The sequence below is a fragment of the Ranitomeya variabilis genome, chromosome 4 (assembly GCF_051348905.1).
Source record: "Ranitomeya variabilis isolate aRanVar5 chromosome 4, aRanVar5.hap1, whole genome shotgun sequence".
Lineage (NCBI taxonomy): Eukaryota > Metazoa > Chordata > Amphibia > Anura > Dendrobatidae > Ranitomeya > Ranitomeya variabilis.
In genome coordinates this window covers 362,858,742-362,879,397 of record NC_135235.1, presented here as the reverse complement: position 1 = coordinate 362,879,397, position 20,656 = coordinate 362,858,742, and the positions used below count along the sequence as shown (strand labels likewise).

Genomic DNA, 20,656 nt, shown 5'->3' with positions numbered 1-20,656 from the left:
ACTGCGGTAATATGTGATGCTGTTCCAATTTTGACATATATATATATATATATATATATATATATATATATATATATAAACTCTCGTCTGTTCTTCAGCCGGTATTTAAAAATGTGCATGACACACAAACACACACCACACTCACACGCTATCACTGTGTGTCTATACCCAGCCATATACATATGCTAACATATATTCAAGTTAGAGTAATGCAAAAAATGTGTATATATATATATATATATATATATATATATATATATATATATATATATATATATATATATATATACACACACATACACGGCACATGCTTATACACACACACATGGCACACACTTATACACACATACACATACATGGCACACTTACACGCACACGCCATTCACTTATACACACACACACATACATGGCATGTACTTATACACAAACACGCATGGCACATACATACATGTACATGGCACGCACTTATACACATACATGGCATGCATTTATTCACACACATACATACAAACATGGCACACATTTATACATACATACATGACATGCACGTATATACACACAAACGGCACGCACTTATATACACACACACGGCACGCACTTATATACACACACACGGCACGCACTTACAGTATATACACACACATGGCACGCACTTACAGTATATACACACGGCACGCACTTACAGTATATACACACACACGGCACGCACTTATATACACACACACGGCACGCACTTACAGTATATACACACACGGCACGCACTTATATACACACACGGCACGCACTTACAGTATATACACACACACGGCACGCACTTACAGTATATACACACACACGGCACGCACTTATATACACACACGGCACGCACTTACAGTATATACACATACACGGCACGCACTTATATACACACACGGCACGCACTTACAGTATATACACACACACGGCACGCACTTACAGTATATACACACACAGCACGCACTTATATACACACACGGCATGCACTTACAGTATATACACACACACGGCACGCACTTACAGTATATACACACACACGGCACGCACTTACAGTATATACACACACACGGCACGCACTTATATACACACACGGCACGCACTTACAGTATATACACACACGCGGCACGCACTTACAGTATATACACACACACGGCACGCACTTATATACACACACACGGCACGCACTTATATACACACACAAGGCACGCACTTATGTACACACACGGCACGCACTTATATACACACACGGCACGCACTTATATACACACACACGGCACACACTTATATACACACACACGGCACGCACTTATATACACACACGGCACTCACTTATATACACACACACGGCACACACTTATATACACGCACACGGCACGCACTTATATACACACACACGGCACGCACTTATATACACACACACGGCACACACTTATATACACGCACACGGCACGCACTTATATACACACACACGGCACGCACTTATATACACACACACGGCACACACTTATATACACACACACGGCACGCACTTACAGTATATACACACACATGGCGCGCACTTATATACACACACGGCACACACTTATATACACACACACGGCATGCACTTACAGTATATACACACACATGGCACGCACTTATATACACACAAGGCACGCACTTACAGTATATACACACACGGCACGCACTTATATACACACACACGGCATGCACTTATATACACACACACGGCACACACTTATATACACACACACGGCACGCACTTATATACACACACATGGCACACACTTATATACACACACACGGCACGCACTTACAGTATATACACACACATGGCGCGCACTTATATACACACACGGCACGCACTTATATACACACACATGGCACGCACTTATATACACACACACGGCACGCACTTATATACACACACACGGCACGCACTTATATACACACACGGCACACACTTATATACACACACATGGCATGCACTTATATACACACACACGGCACGCACTTATATACACACACACACTTATATACACACACACGGCATGCACTTACAGTATATACACACATGGCGCGCACTTATATACACACACGGCACGCACTTATATACACACACATGGCACGCACTTACAGTATATACACACACACGGCACGCACTTACAGTATATACACACACATGGCACGCACTTATATACACACACGGCACGCACTTATATACACACATACACCTACACACACACACAGATGCTGCACAACAAATGCTCATTTGATACATGTGATTCACATAAACATACACACATAGCTCACAGACAGCACACACTATACACTGCACACACCTTAGATACATGCTTTATGCTGGAGGGAATGAGATGTTCCACACTATCAGCTGCAGCCCTCCTGCTCCCAGCAGCACTGTCCCAGCAGACACCTTCCTGCTCTCTCCTCTGCTGGGACTGCCGACAAGAGCAGGAGGAGCTGACAGCAGGACAGGAGCCACCATCTCCAGAAGCAGCACACATAGTGGGACGGTGCACTTCTACTTATCTGCCAGCTCAGGTTGGTAGCTGCCATCTCTAGCTCCCCCTCAGAGGCTCCGTGCAGGAGAACAGGAGCACTGGCCAATGAGCACTTCTATCACTCTGATGGGGGGGGAGGTTCAGTGGCCGCTGCTCCTGTGCTTCATTGCACGCTCCTTTTTCACTGCAGAAACATCCAGACAGTCCCTGAGTACATGGCATGTGGTGACATCACGGTCACATTGCAGGTCACCTGATCGTGATGTCACTACAGGTCCTTAACCAGTCTCTACATCGGAAGCTTCACTGATAATGCTATTATCAGTGAAGCGTCTGCTGTAGATGCTGGGGGCCCCCAAGGGAGTGGGGGCCCCAGGCAGCTGCCTAGTCTGCCTGGCCCTAACGCCGGCCCTGATAACATCCCTCAGAAACCTTTCAAATATTTTACCAACAATAGAGGTTGCACTTACTGGCCTATAATTTCCAGGTTCACTTTTAGAGCCCTTTTTGAATATTGGTACCACATTTGCTATGCGCCAGTCCTATGGAACAGACCCCGTCGCTATAGAGTCCTTAAATATGAGAAATAATGATTTGTCTATTACATTTCTAAGTTCTGGGGTTTTTTTTACCTTTTTGTCAGAAACAAGTGCTTCCATCACTCAGCGCTGCAGGTGACACTGGTTATGGTGATATTTTAATTCCCCACTACAAGCACCTGTATAAACTGTCCTGTGCTCCTTTTTCCTCCCTACTGGTGCAAATATTTCCCTGACTTTCAGAAAATTTGTCTTGCTACAAAAACTTTATCTCTGTGCTGACATATGCCTCACCTGCCAACTTAGCAAATGTGGAGGATTGTAAAATAGATAAGGACACCGCGCTAACCAGCTGGAAACGTACAATAGGATCAAAGTGCCTAAAGAATGAGAAACCTGAGAATGGATACACAGGAGCTGCTAATAGGCAGCTAACAACAATGAGGAAGCGGCTCCGTCCCTACAATAACACTGCTAGTCACAGCTCCACAAATGAAGATAAGCAAATGCCAGACCGCCGTTGCCAGCAATCACCGACCGCCCAATGACTTATTGCCTATGGTAGGTGCAATCTGTATGTGAGTGTATAACAGATGAATTAAAGTTAATACACTTACTGTTAAGTAGCAGGTGCTAGCGTAGTGCTGGTGTGGATAGGAGCAGGGGCAGCTGCCAGCTGTATGTCCGGAGCAGGAAGGTCCAGACGGTGATGACGGACGGCAGAAGCACTCACTGGTTCGGGAGCGTCCTCCCTAGCTAGTGCTCTGCTTACACACGCCTGGAACGCTGTTAGACCGGCACACGTGGGCTGCGAGAATACCGCTAGGCAGAGCGGTGGAGTAGGGGGGCGTGTAGTAAGGGTGACGAGCAGAGGACGGGTGCCGATAGGGATCACCCGTCCTCTGCTCTTTCCCCCTTTTCCATCCTGGTGACGTCACCCTTACTACACGCCCCCCTACTCCACCGCTCTGCCTAGCGGTATTCTCGCAGCCCACGTGTGCCGGTCTAACAGCGTTGCACCTACCATAGGCAATAAGTCATTGGGCGGTCGGTGATTGCTGGCAACGGCGGTCTGGCATTTGCTTATCTTCATTTGTGGAGCTGTGACTAGCAGTGTTATTGTAGGGACGGAGCCGCTTCCTCATTGTTGTTAGCTGCCTATTAGCAGCTCCTGTGTATCCATTCTCAGGTTTCTCATTCTTTAGGCACTTTGATCCTATTGTACGTTTCCAGCTGGTTAGCGCGGTGTCCTTATCTATTTTACAATCCTCCACATTACGCGACAGATTTAGCACAGTGGCTGTCTAGGCACCAGCAGCTTTCCATCTTGTTTATCTTAGGAGCGCCAGTGTGTTTCTTCTTTTGTATAACTTAGCAAATGTGTTGAGGTGTGCCAGATCAGCACTATCCTTTATGACCCTGCATCTACTCCTTGCTCTAAGGAAGAATCAGGAGGTCGCATAAGTGGAATAGGGATCACAAGGAAATGCTCAGACTGTCCGGTGGCTCTTCTGAGCTTAGTATAATGGTATCTATTTCAATGCAGCTGTCACGCTCAGGTTGGAGAAGCCGCAGGCCAGTCTAAACATTGTCTGTCACCCAGCTATTTGCCACATTGTTCTGCACCTTCCATGCTAGCATCCTTCCCAACACGTACCCCAGCGAGCATCTGCTCAGTGAGTAGCAAAGTCCTTTCCATATTGTGAGAGTCTCAGTTTTGCACGCTGTTTATTTAGATAGAATATCTGTGACTCCAAGTCCTTAAATGGGTTTTCCCACAAACAAAAGTTCATTTTAATCAACAGATCTTGGAATAGTAATTTCCACAATTGGATTTGTTCCTGTGCTGGGATAATCTTATAAATTTGCCCCTGCTATGTACTTTGTGATGGCTGTGTCTGACGATGCAGGAACATGGTCTGATCTTACCACAGCTACTGGGCAGGGGAGGAAGCAAAAGAGTATACAGATATTACAGCACAGGGTCACAGGGTTATTCTTTCCCTCGTGTATATATTGTGTAAAAACAGGCAGGGAAATGTTTTACCTCACAATTGAGGTGGCGTATTCATCAGAGCATTTAGAGGTTTACTACCTCTTCATCGGGACAAACCACAATCATGATCATGGTTGTCTTGATGAAGTAGTAGACTTCAAAATGCGCTGATGAATAAACAACCTCAGATTGGATTTGGTATCTCTTCTTCTACTGCAGAACAGAATAACTAATTTGTTTTCCAGTGTATGCATTTAAATAGGGACACATAATTAGAATTATAACCTGCTCTATGTTCCCAAATTTGTCAACATTACACTGCATGCAAAAACTGTAAACTGGTTATTTTAATAAATGAAGAAAGGGGAAAGGAGGTTCATTTAAGAGCACAGATGTTAGGTTATGTGCTAGTAGAAACCGCTCTAGGAAGCCCTTGTTTGGGGAATTTTCTGGAGGCATTTTTTTTTGCTTCCTAAAGCAGTTTTCAAAGTTTTTTAGGTTTAGGAGACATTTCCTCCTGAAGCAATTGAAATGAATAAGAAGAGTCCGTTTAGCAACAGATTAATCTTTCTTGAAACATTGAGATTTCTTGTCTTTCACAGAAATAGCATCAATAACACCTAAAACCTCCAACTAATGTTATTAGGCCTTATTCAGACGCCCTGAAGTCATGTACATGTTCTACCAATAATTTTGTCGAATAAAACATGTACCCATTATGATCTATAGAGCTGTTTACATGTCCATGGTTTTTTTGCAGCCCATGTGTCTGAAGAAAAATTATGGAGACATGTTCATCATTTATGGGTATCACAGATAAAAATCATTCAAAACCGGTTTAAAGGTCCATGAAAATCACAGATAGCCGTGTGCAGTCCATATGCTGCCCCCAGCTAACAAGGCAAAGGATAGGAGAAGCTTTGTAATTTATGCATTTATTCACCTATTAGATGGGAAAATAACAGATAAAAGATTGATATTGAAAGTAAAACACTGACCAAACACCCCCAAAACTCAGATCGTGCCATTTTTGCATTTATGAAAAATCTCAGAATTTTATTATAACTCTATATGATTTAATGCATAAGAGAAAGCAATAATAATTATTTCATACAAAGTACTATAGATTCCGACATATTCTACATAATCCGTTAAAAACGAATTTAATAACGATAAAATATGAATACCCAAGAATTAAAGACTCATACCTGGCACAAAGCTCCCTTGGACTGCCTCTTTGTATGCCCACCACTCTTCATAAGTCTTCGCTGGCGTGAACTGTGCTAAGAAAAAACAAAGGCAAACTTAAGATACATAAACTCATAGTTCAGGTAACTAACAGGAAAGAGAACAAGGCACTGAAAGCAGCATTATTGTTGTTAACACTTTGTGATATGATTGCGCGCTTATCATCACATTATTGTAACATAGAAACATAGATAGCAAGGCCGTAAAAAGACATTTGTCCATCCAGTTCAGCCTATATTCTGTCAGAATAAATCCCCAGATCTACATCCTTCTAAGGAACCTAATAAATGTAATATACAATATTGTTACACTCCAGGAAGACATACAGACCTCTCTTGAACCCCTCGACAGAATTCGCCATCACCACCTCCTCAGGCAAGCAATTCCAGATTCTCACTGCCCTAACAGTAAAGAATCCTCTTCTATGTTGGTGGAAAAACCTTCTGCAGCGCCCCAGAGTCCTGGTCGTTGCAGTACTGTGGCTCCGCCACTAAGGGGAGCCATGGTGCGTTCGATGGCACTGAAGGAGTTCCTCTGAACAGGTATCACAGACACCAATATGTTTCACAGCAGGGCCTCTGGGGGGAGCTAAGGGTGCTATTCATTAGGCCACTCCCCACCATAGTGGGTAAACTGGGGGTCAGGCAGGAAGTTAGACAGAACGCTGACTGGATTGAACAAAGCAACACCTAGTGAGAGAGGGTGTTGTGGAGGAAGAGACAGTAGGGTCTCTGCCAGGGGTGGGATCCTGGCAGAGGCTTGGCATTGGAAAGAACGTAACGGGACCGTGCCTGCTCAGCATAGCGGCGGTGCCCAAGAAAGGACTAGAAGCGAGATAGATTGTGCTGAGTGAGAAACGAGATCAAGCAGAAGGAGAATACCAGCAGGGGTTTTGTTGAAAGAGGCAGCACCTTGCTGAGGCGCATTACCGGTGGCCGGAACGCCGAGGGAGTGGAATAAGATACAGCTTTAAGCCATACTCCAAACAGCGGCAGGACAGTCAGTCTCAGGCGGGCTGTCTACCACATATCACCTATGAAGTCTTGGGGGGCAATTGCGGGAGAGGGGCGTCTCTAGGGTCCCGGAAGAACTCCAGGCCTACCTGACAAACGGGTGCCGTTCTTACTGTAACATCAGGAAGGGACGGAAGATTAGCAGAAGACCAGTTAATCGAGTTGTGAGGGAACTTAAGAAACAGACACAACAGTTGTGGGGTACTTTCCGTGAGCACAGCAGGGAAGGACTACAACACACAGCGCTAAGAAGGAAGGCACTGATTTCCACCTGTGAAGAGAACTCTGGAGGTGCCATTGGACCGGCCGGACTTGCGCAGCCTGGTGAACCGTGTTCTGGACTGAGGACTCAGAGATCTCCAGTAAAGAGGTAAAGAGACTGCAACCTGGTGTCCTCGTTATTTACCGCGACCTGCACCCCACGACTGCACCGCTACACCACCATTATCACCACTTATTTCACCGGACGTCCCCCACTGACGGACAGGGCCACGGACCGGGTCTAGCCACCGTGACAACCCCAGGACTGAGACCTAGAGGCCTGGCTCCGGGTACCCCTCGGCCCTGCGGCGGTGTGGGGGCGCTCCAAACTTGGCGTCACGAACAGGATCTACTTAAGCCTGAAGCATCAGGTCATGTGTGCCTAGAGACTGTGATTTACTGTGCTTGGACTGTACTTTATTGCAAAGACTGTGCTACGCCAGTTGCCGCCAAAACCCACCGCCATTGCAGCGCTGAGGAGAGCGCAGGAAGAGAAGAGGGGCGTGGAGTGGGCGTAGACGAGCTGGAGAGCGCGAACAACAATGGCCGCCCACTCTAAATATTTCTGCACGGTGAGGACGTGTCCGTCAGCAGCAGAGATCCGCCTCCTAATCCTTAATGGGGGGCAGAGGCAGAGAAAACGAAACCGCTCCCGAAGAAGAGAGCGGGAAAAAGACCAGGAGGTGACCCACGTGGAGGACGCTATGGCCAGCAGCTCCGAACCCGACAGTGGGGTTGAAGTGGAAGTCTCCCCCGACTACCCGGATGAGCCCAGCAGCCCGTCCTCCGTGGATAACACCAGATTCCTGAGAGCCGAGATGGAGGACTTATATAACCAGCTCCTCCAACTGAATGTGAGAGTCCAGGCTCCGCACCCGGTGGAGCCGGTAGGGGATTCCCGGACATTGGAGTTCTCACCGGAAGAACCAGCGGGACCTGCTGCGGGAAGTGAACGCGTACCAGTTGGTGAGTCCGCCGATCCTGCCCCGCCAGCCGAGGGTGTGTTAGTGGGTCCTGTAGCGGCACCACCTCTCCCGGGAACCCATAGACTCCAGCGCCTGCTACCATGGGAGGAAGCCACGGGCATGGAACACCGTATGCGAGCCCCAATCACCCCTACTCCCTTGCTGTGTGAGGTCCACGCGGAGCGCACGGTGTGCCGCTGGGTGAACCCCGGATCCAATCTTATGGGGTTCCCCGGGGTGGAGACCCAGAAGGGGGAGATGGTACAGGCCCTAAGCTGGGAGGAATACCAAATCCAGCTAGAACATCGGTGGCGAGAGGAGGAGAAAGTACATCAGGCTGGGCGGGAGGCTCATCATCAAAAGGATTTGGCGGTCAAGGATCGGGCCCGCAAGGACCCCACCACTCACCAGGCCCCGCGCAGGCAGGGCATCGTCATCACCTTTAAGCTCCGAGGAGGCTGGGGCTTTATTAAGGAACCGGGGCTATACGCGGAGATCTTTGTCAACCGACGGGATGTCGAGTCACACCTTAGAGAGGGCCACCCCGATCGGGACCTCTACCCGGGGGACAGCGTTACTTACACCCGGCATTTTGGGGAAAAGGGGTGGTTTGCTCTGAACGTCTACAAGAAAGAGAAACCAGCCCCTGTAGCCAAAGTGCCACCGTGTGACCGATCCGTAACCACCCCGGTCGCCCCCACCTGTCTGATCACGGAACCTGCGATCTGCCGCATGACCCCCGCAACCACCGTAGTGGCCAAGGAAGTGCCTTTTCAAGTGACCGATGTTCCTGATGTACCAGCGCAGAAAGAAGTGGGAACGCAGACCCTCATCTCCGCACACGATCTGGTTGTGCAACAGACCCGCACCCATGGGGTGTACCTGGCCGCGGGAGTGAACCTGGAATCCGGACTGCCCGTACAGCAGGGGTTCCCCCGCCAGGTGGCGCCTCGTGGGGGATTCTAAAGATTGAATGTTCTTTGATGAAAATGTAAATAGTTACTGTTTGTTCTTTTGTTCCTGTTGCTGCTAAACCCGTCCAGGGTAAACTTTAAAAAGGTGACCCCTTTGTTGACCCGGGGTCACTATTGTTGTTTTCCAGAAGTTTTACACAAACTGCAGTGATCATGGACTGTGCATGATTCAAACTTTCCTGTAAATAGTTTGCACCTTCTTAAAGGTGCTTCCTACTGGTTTTAGTTAAAGACACTTTGCGAAGATGCCATTCCGGAACCTTTGCATGAACTGGTAGGCTGAGAAGAAGAGCTACCTCAGAAAGACTTGATCTCCTCTTAAAGGGGAGGTTAGAAGTGAACTTGAAAAGTGATACTGTTTCCGAACAGTAATGTATGCTGAAAGAAATGTAACTGTTTTACATGAAAGTTATATGTGTTTAATATGTTTGAAATGTGAAACTTGAATAATGTTCTTTAAGAGGAAAGATGCGGAAAGCCTGTTGAGGTAGACTAGAGTTCTGCATAATTAGAAACGAAAGAAAGTAATAATGAAGGTGAGGATAGAAGGTAAACCCTGCGTCCCCATAGAACGTTAGTTACTAAGGACAGAAAGTGAACCCGTAGGGGTTAGAGAGTGAGTCCTTATAGGAGCCAAGCAGAGTGGGCTCCATGTTCTCAAACTGAAAGGAATGTTATGTCTATACTATGTATAGTAGAGAAAGGCAGTAGGCCCTGGCTGAACGGGGCGGTCCTGTAAAAGAAAGGAGAGGCAGTAGGTCTGGTGCCATAGGGACAGGCAGTCCTGCAGGTTCAAAAGTAGGAGAATGAAGAGTTACCTTGCCCTGTAATGTGATTATAGGAAGGCCTTTGGTAAACTAAGAGTGTATGTTTCTTAAAGGCAATGTTAATTTATTGTTCCAGCATTTGCACTGAGTAGAATACCCGGTTGGGTAGCAGGAGTTATGTATAGCCTGTAGTTTACAATGTTGACTATGTTTGTAACGTTAAAGTGTCCTCACCTCCCATAACGGGAAGCCTGTTCAAGTATACTTATTGTTTTGCACTCAACAAAATTGTATGTCTTTTTGCTAATCTGTATTGTTGTTTTTCTTCCCAGTCCCGGAGTACTGTGTTTAACCAGGGGGGAGTGCAGCGCCCCAGAGTCCTGGTCGTTGCAGTACTGTGGCTCCGCCACTAAGGGGAGCCATGGTGCGTTCGATGGCACTGAAGGAGTTCCTCTGAACAGGTATCACAGACACCAATATGTTTCACAGCAGGGCCTCTGGGGGGAGCTAAGGGTGCTATTCATTAGGCCACTCCCCACCATAGTGGGTAAACTGGGGGTCAGGCAGGAAGTTAGACAGAACGCTGACTGGATTGAACGAAGCAACACCTAGTGAGAGAGGGTGTTGTGGAGGAAGAGACAGTAGGGTCTCTGCCAGGGGTGGGATCCTGGCAGAGGCTTGGCATTGGAAAGAACGTAATGGGACCGTGCCTGCTCAGCATAGCGGCGGTGCCCAAGAAAGGACTAGAAGCGAGATAGATTGTGCTGAGTGAGAAACGAGATCAAGCAGAAGGAGAATACCAGCAGGGGTTTTGTTGAAAGAGGCAGCACCTTGCTGAGGCGCATTACCGGTGGCCGGAACGCCGAGGGAGTGGAATAAGATACAGCTTTAAGCCATACTCCAAACAGCGGCAGGACAGTCAGTCTCAGGCGGGCTGTCTACCACATATCACCTATGAAGTCTTGGGGGGCAATTGCGGGAGAGGGGCGTCTCTAGGGTCCCGGAAGAACTCCAGGCCTACCTGACAAACGGGTGCCATTCTTACTGTAACATCAGGAAGGGACGGAAGATTAGCAGAAGACCAGTTAATCGAGTTGTGAGGGAACTTAAGAAACAGACACAACAGTTGTGGGGTACTTTCCGTGAGCACAGCAGGGAAGGACTACAACACACAGCGCTAAGAAGGAAGGCACTGATTTCCACCTGTGAAGAGAACTCTGGAGGTGCCATTGGACCGGCCGGACTTGCGCAGCCTGGTGAACCGTGTTCTGGACTGAGGACTCAGAGATCTCCAGTAAAGAGGTAAAGAGACTGCAACCTGGTGTCCTCGTTATTTACCGCGACCTGCACCCCACGACTGCACCGCTACACCACCATTATCACCACTTATTTCACCGGACGTCCCCCACTGACGGACAGGGCCACGGACTGGGTCTAGCCACCGTGACAACCCCAGGACTGAGACCTAGAGGCCCGGCTCTGGGTACCCCTCGGCCCTGCGGCGGTGTGGGGGCGCTCCACTTCTCTCCTCCAAACGCAGAGAATTCCCATTTGTGACCATCACCTTCCTTGGTATAAACAGATCCTTGGAGAGAAATGTGTATTGTCCCCTTATATACTTATACATGGCTATTAGATCACCCCTCAGTCGTCTTTTTTCTAGACTAAATAATAATAATTTTGCTAATATCCACTTTATTAATTTTGTTGCCCTCTTTTGTATTCGCTCTAGTTCCATTATATCCAGCGTCGGACTGGAGCACCTTAGGCCCACCAGAGAAAATCATTCTTGGGGCCCACTATGTAACTACTAGGGTTGAGCGAAACGAATCGGTCATTTTCATAAGTCGACGACTTTTGGCAAAGTCGGGTTTCATGAAACCCGACCCGATCCCAGCGTGGGATCGGCCATGCGGTACACGATCTTCGCGCCAAAGTCGCGTTTCATATGACACTTAAAGCGCCATTTTTCAGCCAATGAAGGTGCACACAGAGTGTGGGCAGCGTGATGACATAGGTCCTGGTCCCCACCATCTTAGAGAAGGGCATGGCAGTGATTGGCTTGCTTTCTGCGGCGTCACAGGGGCTATAAAGGGGCATTCCCACCGACCGCCATCTTACTGCTGCTGATCTGAGCGTAGGGAGAGGATGCTGTCGCTTCGTCAGAAGCAGGGATAGCGTTAGGCAGGGTAAATTGACCCCAAAACCGCTTGTGCTGTAGCAATTTCCACTGTCCAACACCACCTTTTCTTTGCAGGGACAGTGGAGGCTAGATTTCTCTTCATCAGCTCTGTAGGTTATAAGGCTCCCTGATAGCTGCGTTGCTGTGTGTACGCCGCTGTGCAAACCAACTGCTTTTTTCAAAGCACAAATCATGTTGCTCCTTCCTTTCTGCACAGCTATCTTGTTTGTTTGTCCACACTTTTGACTTTTGTGTGCAGCACTCCTTTTTATTGCTGCCTGCCACACTTTTCTGAGATTACTGTAGGGAGATAGTAATTGTAGTACTTTTTTTTGTTATATCTCTTCAAGCCACTTTCTGCCACAGAAAACCTACTGTATAACAGTGTGCCCGATTTGTTCCTAATTCTCCCATAAAACAAAAAAAAAGTGGGAGATTAAGACTGGCAAATCTGCATTAGTGCCAGTCCTGTGTGTGGCTTCTGTCTTTTTTTTCTGCCACAGAAAACCTACTGTATAACAGTGTGCCTGATTTCTTCCTAATTCTCCCATAAAAAAAAAATAAAAAATGGGAGATTAAGACTGGCAAATCTGCATTAGTGCCAGTCCTGTGTGTGGCATCTGTTTTTTTTTTTTCTGCCACAGAAAACCTACTGTATAACAGTGTGCCTGATTTGTTCCTAATTCTCCCATAAAACAAAAAAAAGTGGGAGATTAAGACTGGCAAATCTGCATTAGTGCCAGTCCTGTGTGTGGCATCTGTCTTTTTTTTCTGCCACAGAAAACCTACTGTATAACAGTGTGCCTGATTTGTTCCTAATTCTCCCATAAAACAAAAAGAAAGTGGGAGATTAAGACTGGCAAATCTGCATTAGTGCCAGTCCTGTGTGTGGCATCTGTCTTTTTTTTTCTGCCACAGAAAACCTACTGTGTAGCAGTGGGCTTGATTTCTTCACAATTCTCCCAGAAAAAAAAAAAAAGTGGGAGATTAAGACTGGCAAATCTGCATTAGTGCCAGTCCTGTGTGTGGCTTCTGTCTTTTTTTTCTGCCACAGAAAACCTACTGTATAACAGTGTGCCTGATTTCTTCCTAATTCTCCCATAAAAAAAAAAGTGGGAGATTAAGACTGGCAAATCTGCATTAGTGCCAGTCCTGTGTGTGGCATCTGATTTTTTTTTTTTCTGCCACAGAAAACCTACTGTATAACAGTGTGCCTGATTTGTTCCTAATTCTCCCATAAAACAAAAAAAAGTGGGAGATTAAGACTGGCAAATCTGCATTAGTGCCAGTCCTGTGTGTGGCATCTGTCTTTTTTTTCTGCCACAGAAAACCTACTGTATAACAGTGTGCCTGATTTCTTCCTAATTCTAATAAGAAAAAAACTCCGGCACACTGCTTTTCTTGAAATGAACAATTCTTTGTTTATTACTTTTTTATCATATTTTTTCAAAATATTCTTTCAAATGGTGGGATTCCATATATGAAAAAAACTTTCAACAAACTTCAGGTGGATATATATATATTCTCTCTGATGGACACATACACTTTCGGACACATACGCTTTCAACGTTTCGGCTGAAAAGCCTTTATCAAGAAATAATGTCCTTCTGTAACACATATGAAAGATTATTTAAGACAACAAAACAAAAACAAAAAGAAAAGAACTTTCAAATGTCGAGACATTTAATAACATGTCCCTTATTAGCTTATTATCCCCAACCACCGTATGAATAATACAACCCTTACATACTTTTTGTATACCTGAGGAGAATCTTCAAAGGAAAAAAATAGTAAAAAAAAATCATAAGGAAATGTGTTTCTATACACAAAATAGGGGTTCTTTTAACACAGAAACCTATGTATTTGATATATTCAGCTAACAACAATAAGGGCCACATCCTAACTGACCATGTGGTATATCCTTACAATTCTTGCATACGTTGTATTGCAAAAAAAGAAAGATTTTTTTTTTTTTTTTTTAGGAGCTACCCTCAAAATATATCAAAATTGTATGGTGAAGAGGGTGCTCACTTAATAAGTCAGAGGTGCTCTGGAAAAATAGTATAATAAGAAAAAAACTCCGGCACACTGCTTTTCTTGAAATGAACAATTCTTTGTTTATTACTTTTTTATCATATTTTATCAAGAAATAATGTCCTTCTGTAACACATATGAAAGATTATTTAAGACAACAAAACAAAAACAAAAAGAAAAGAACTTTCAAATGTCGAGACATTTAATAACATGTCCCTTATTAGCTTATTATCCCCAACCACCGTATGAATAATACAACCCTTACATACTTTTTGTATACCTGAGGAGAATCTTCAAAGGAAAAAAATAGTAAAAAAAATCATAAGGAAATGTGTTTCTATACACAAAATAGGGGTTCTTTTAACACAGAAACCTATGTATTTGATATATTCAGCTAACAACAATAAGGGCCACATCCTAACTGACCATGTGGTATATCCTTATAATTCTTACATATGTTGTATTGCAAAAATAATCATGTTGTCTTAAATAATCTTTCATATGTGTTACAGAAGGACATTATTTCTTGATAAAGGCTTTTCAGCCGAAACGTTGAAAGCGTATGTGTCCGAAAGTGTATGTGTCCATCAGAGAGAATATATATATATCCACCTGAAGTTTGTTGAAAGTTTTTTTCATATATGGAATCCCACCATTTGAAAGAATATTTTGAAAAAATATGATAAAAAAGTAATAAACAAAGAATTGTTCATTTCAAGAAAAGCAGTGTGCCGGAGTTTTTTTCTTATTATACTATTTTTCCAGAGCACCTCTGACTTATTAAGTGAGCACCCTCTTCACCATACAATTTTGATATATTTTGAGGGTAGCTCCTAAAAAAAAAAAAAAAATCTTTCTTTTTTTGCAATACAACGTATGTAAGAATTATAAGGATATACCACATGGTCAGTTAGGATGTGGCCCTTATTGTTGTTAGCTGAATATATCAAATACATAGGTTTCTGTGTTAAAAGAACCCCTATTTTGTGTATAGAAACACATTTCCTTATGATTTTTTTTTACTATTTTTTTCTTATTATACTATTTTTCCAGAGCACCTCTGACTTATTAAGTGAGCACCCTCTTCACCATACAATTTCTTCCTAATTCTCCCATAAAACAAAAAGAAAGTTGGAGATTAAGACTGGCAAATCTGCATTAGTGCCAGTCCTGTGTGTGGCATCTGTCTTTTTTTTTCTGCCACAGAAAACCTACTGTGTAGCAGTGGGCCTGATTTCTTCACAATTCTCCCAGAAAAAAAATAAAAGTGGGAGATTAAGACTGGCAAATCTGCATTAGTGCCAGTCCTGTGTGTGGCTTCTGTCTTTTTTTTCTGCCACAGAAAACCTACTGTATAACAGTGTGCCTGATTTCTTCCTAATTCTCCCATAAAAAAAAATGGGAGATTAAGACTGGGAAATCTGCATTAGTGCCAGTCCTGTGTGTGGCATCTGATTTTTTTTTCTGCCACAGAAATCCTACTGTATAACAGTGTGCCTGATTTGTTCCTAATTCTCCCATAAAACAAAAAAAAAGTGGGAGATTAAGACTGGCAAATCTGCATTAGTGCCAGTCCTGTGTGTGGCATCTGTCTTTTTTTTTCTGCCACAGAAAACCTACTGTATAACAGTGTGCCTGATTTCTTCCTAATTCTCCCATAAAACAAAAAAAAAGTGGGAGATTAAGACTGGCAAATCTGCATTAGTGCCAGTCCTGTGTGTGGCTTCTGTCTTTTCTTTTCTGCCACAGAAAACCTACTGTATAACAGTGTGCCTGATTTCTTCCTAATTCTCCCATAAAAAAAAAAAATTGGGAGATTAAGACTGTCAAATCTGCATTAGTGCCAGTCCTGTGTGTGGCATCTGTTTTTTTTTCTGCCACAGAAAACCTACTGTATAACAGTGTGCCTGATTTCTTCCTAATTCTCCCGTAAAACAAAAAAAAAAGTGGGAGATTAAAACTGGCAAATCTGCATTAGTGCCAGTCCTGTGTGTGGCATCTGTCTTTTTTTTTTTCTGCCACAGAAAACCTACTGTGTAGCAGTGTGCCTTCTATTGCCAGTGTTTTTATCTGCGTCAATCCTGTTAGTGCCATATCTGCCAGCCTCTTTCTGCCAATCAAACTTTTTTTCACTTTTTCACTGCATTCTCCCACACATAAAAAAGGGAGATTTACATTCCCAACAAGCTCACGCACACCTTGTAACTTGTTTTACAGGACCACATAACGGTTGTTAGTTTGGTAACATTTTTCCAAGAATGACGAAGTCTGGTGGAAGAGGTCGTGGCCATGGGCGGTCATTGGCAGCTTGTAATGATGGTAGTGGTGGTGGTCGTGGAGCATCAGGTGGTCGTGGGAAAAGCAGTATAGCCCTTAAGTCTCGAGTTGTTGAGCCAGCGTCATCGTCTGGCTGCACAAGGCCTCGAAGGCTCCCTTTTCTGGGAGTAGGAAAACCGCTTTTGAAGCCGGAGCAGCAGGAACAAGTATTGGCTTTCATTGCTGACTCTGTCTCTAGCTCTTTCGCCTCCAAAGTGCCAAATTTCAGAGCAGTGTGTCTTCAGTGGATGCTCCCGGTCAGGAACAAGTCGATTCCTTGTGTCCTTCACCCAGAACAACAGTGAAGGATGCGTCAGGCGACACAACTGGTTACTCCATGAGCTCTTTACACATACCGTGCCTGGGTTAGAAAGGGAAATTGTTAACAGGCCATGCCCATTACAAGATGAATCGGACATGGAGTGCACAGATGCACAGCCACAGCCAGATTATTATGCTGTTCCTTTGACTCAGATCAGAACATTGCCCTCGCAGTGTACTTATCCAGAATCTGACCCCGATGAGACTATGGAGCCCCGTCACGAACGCTATAGCACCGGCTTACACGGTGACCCAGAGGAAGGTGCACAGAACATAGAAGAGGAGGTCATAGATGACCCAGTTGTTGACCCCGATTGGCAGCCATTGGGGGAACAGGGTGCAGGCGGCAGTAGCTCTGAAGCGGAGGAGGAGGAGCCGCAGCAGGCATCAACATCGCAACAGGTGGGGGGGGCACTGCTAGACCTAATATTAACCAACAAGCCAGACCGCATATCAAATATAAGGGTTGGGGGTCACTTGGGGAATAGTGATCACAAAATAATAAGTTTTCATGTAACCTTTAATAAGATGGGTAGTAGGGGGGTGACAAGGACACTAAACTTCAGGAGGGCAAATTTCCAATGGATGAGAGAGGATCTTGGTGCAATTAACTGGGACGATATCCTGAGACACAAAAATACACAAAGAAAATGGGAGACATTTATTAGCATCCTGGATAGGACCTGTGCACAGTATATACCGTATGGGAATAAACATACTAGAAATAGGAGGAAACCAATATGGCTAAATAGAGCTGTAAGGGGCGCAATAAGGGACAAAAAGAAAGCATTTAGAGAATTAAAGGAAGTAGGTAGTGAGGAGGCATTAAATAAATACAGAAAATTAAATACATTCTGTAAAAAGCAAATCAAGGCAGCAAAGATTGAGACAGAGAGACTCATTGCCAGAGAGAGTAAAAATAATCCCAAAATATTCTTTAACTATATAAATAGTAAGAAACTAAAAAATGACAGTGTTGGCCCCCTTAAAAATAGTCTGGGTGAAATGGTGGATGAGGATGAGGAAAAAGCCAATATGCTAAATGACTTTTTTTCATCAGTATTTACAAAAGAAAATCCCATGGCAGACAAAATGACTAGTGATAAAAAATCCCCATTAAATGTCACCTGCTTAACCCAGCAGGAAGTACAGCGGCGTCTAAAAATAACTAAAATTGACAAATCTCCGGGCCCGGATGGGATACACCCCCGAGTACTGCAGGAACTAAGTACAGTCATTGATAGACCATTATTTTTAATCTTTAAAGACTCCATAATAACAGGGTCTGTACCACAGGACTGGCGTATAGCAAATGTGGTGCCAATATTCAAAAAAGGGGCAAAAACTGAACTCGGTAATTATAGGCCAGTAAGTTTAACCTCTACTGTGGGTAAAATCCTGGAGGGCATTCTAAGGGATGCTATGCTGGAGTATCTGAAGAGGAATAACCTCATGACCCAGTATCAGCACGGGTTTACTAGGGACCGTTCATGTCAGACTAATTTGATCAGCTTCTATGAAGAGGTAAGTTCCGGACTGGACCAAGGGAACCCAGTGGACGTAGTATATATGGACTTTTCCAAAGCTTTTGATACGGTGCCACACAAAAGGTTGTTACATAAAATGAGAGTAATGGAGATAGGGGAAAATATGTGTAAGTGGGTTGAGAGCTGGCTCAGGGATAGGAAACAAAGGGTGGTTATTAATGGAGCACACTCGGACTGGGTCACGGTTAGCAGTGGGGTACCACAGGGGTCAGTATTGGGCCCTCTTCTTTTTAACATATTAATTAATGACCTTGTAGGGGGCATTCAGAGTAGAATTTCAATATTTGCAGATGACACTAAACTCTGCAGGGTAATCAATACAGGGGAGGACAATTTTATATTACAGGATGATTTATGTAAACTAGAAGCTTGGGCTTATAAATGGCAAATGAGCTTTAATGGGGATAAATGTAAGGTTATGCACTTGGGTAGAAGTAATAAGATGTATAACTATGTGCTTAATTCTAAAACTCTGGGCAAAACCGTCAATGAAAAAGACCTGGGTGTATGGGTGGATGACAAACTCATATTCAGTGGCCAGTGTCAGGCAGCTGCTACAAAGGCAAATAAAATAATGGGATGTATTAAAAGAGGCATAGATGCTCATGAGGAGAACATAATTTTACCTCTATACAAGTCACTAGTTCGACCACACTTAGAATACTGTGCACAGTTCTGGTCTCCGGTGTATAAGAAAGACATAGCTGAACTGGAGCGGGTGCAGAGAAGAGCGACCAAGGTTATTAGAGGACTGAGGGGTCTGCAATACCAAGATAGGTTATTTAGTTTGGAAAAACGAAGGCTAAGGGGTGATCGTATGTTAATGTATAAATATATGAGGGGACAGTACAAAGACCTTTCTGATGATCTTTTTAATCATAGACCTGAGACAGGGACAAGGGGGCATCCTCTACGTCTGGAGGAAAGAAGGTTTAAGCATAATAACAGACGCGGATTCTTTACTGTAAGAGCAGTGAGACTATGGAACTCTCTGCCGTATGATGTTGTAATGAGTGATTCATTAATTAAATTTAAGAGGGGACTGGATACCTTTCTGGAAAAGTATAATGTTACAGGGTATATACACTAGATTCCTTGATAAGGCGTTGATCCAGGGAACTAGTCTGATTGCCGTATGTGGAGTCGGGAAGGAATTTTTTTCCCCATGGTGGAGTTACTCTTTGCCACATGGGGTTTTTTTGCCTTCCCCTGGATCAACATGTTAGGGCATGTTAGGTTAGGCTATGGGTTGAACTAGATGGACTTACAGTCTTCCTTCAACCTTAATAACTATGTAACTATGTAACTATGTAACTATGTAAGGTTCCATCTGGCAGGCCCGTATCTGGCCAAAAACGTGTGGCAAAACCAAAACAAGTTGTAGGACAGTGTGGCCATCAGGTTAAAGTAGCTCAGTGTGCAATGCCTGAAAAGGTATCCGATAGGAAGAGTGCAGTCTGGAATTTTTTTAACCAAGATCCCAATGATCAGCGCAAAGTCATCTGTAAGAAATGCTCAAGGACCTTCAGCAGAGGTCAGAATGTTAAAAATTTAAATACAAGTTGCATGCATAGACATTTAACCACCATGTACTTGCAAGCCTGGACAAACTACCAAACGTCCCTTAACGTTGTAGCACCCTCTCACAATGAAGCTAATCAGCAAGGCGACATCCCTTCCCTCACTGTAAGCCCACCGTGTACCACACCACCTGCAGGTAATGTTGCAATTTCGTTGCAAGGCCAAAGCAGTCAGGGAATCACCAGGTTCGTGGTCGGAAAAACTGTATGTAGGGCACCATCAAGAATACCATCCCCAACCCTCTCTCAGTCACCCATGTCCACCGGCACCCCCGCTAGTTCCACCGTATGCAGCTCTCCAGTCTAACTCACCCTACATGAGACTCTCGTTAGGAAAAGGAAGTACTCATCCTCGCATCCGCGTACACAGGGTTTG

General features: G+C 44.6%; 1 protein-coding gene across 1 annotated transcript in view; it reads right to left on the bottom strand.

Annotated features, from left to right (window-relative positions):
* LOC143764772 (carbonic anhydrase-related protein 10-like) overlaps window positions 1-20,656 on the bottom strand; it is a 2,293,337-nt gene that overhangs the window by 1,926,946 nt on the left and 345,735 nt on the right. The window contains exon 2 of the mRNA XM_077250719.1: window positions 6,281-6,355. Within this exon, the coding sequence (XP_077106834.1) occupies window positions 6,281-6,355 (75 nt within the window). The remainder of the gene's footprint in view (window positions 1-6,280; window positions 6,356-20,656) is intronic.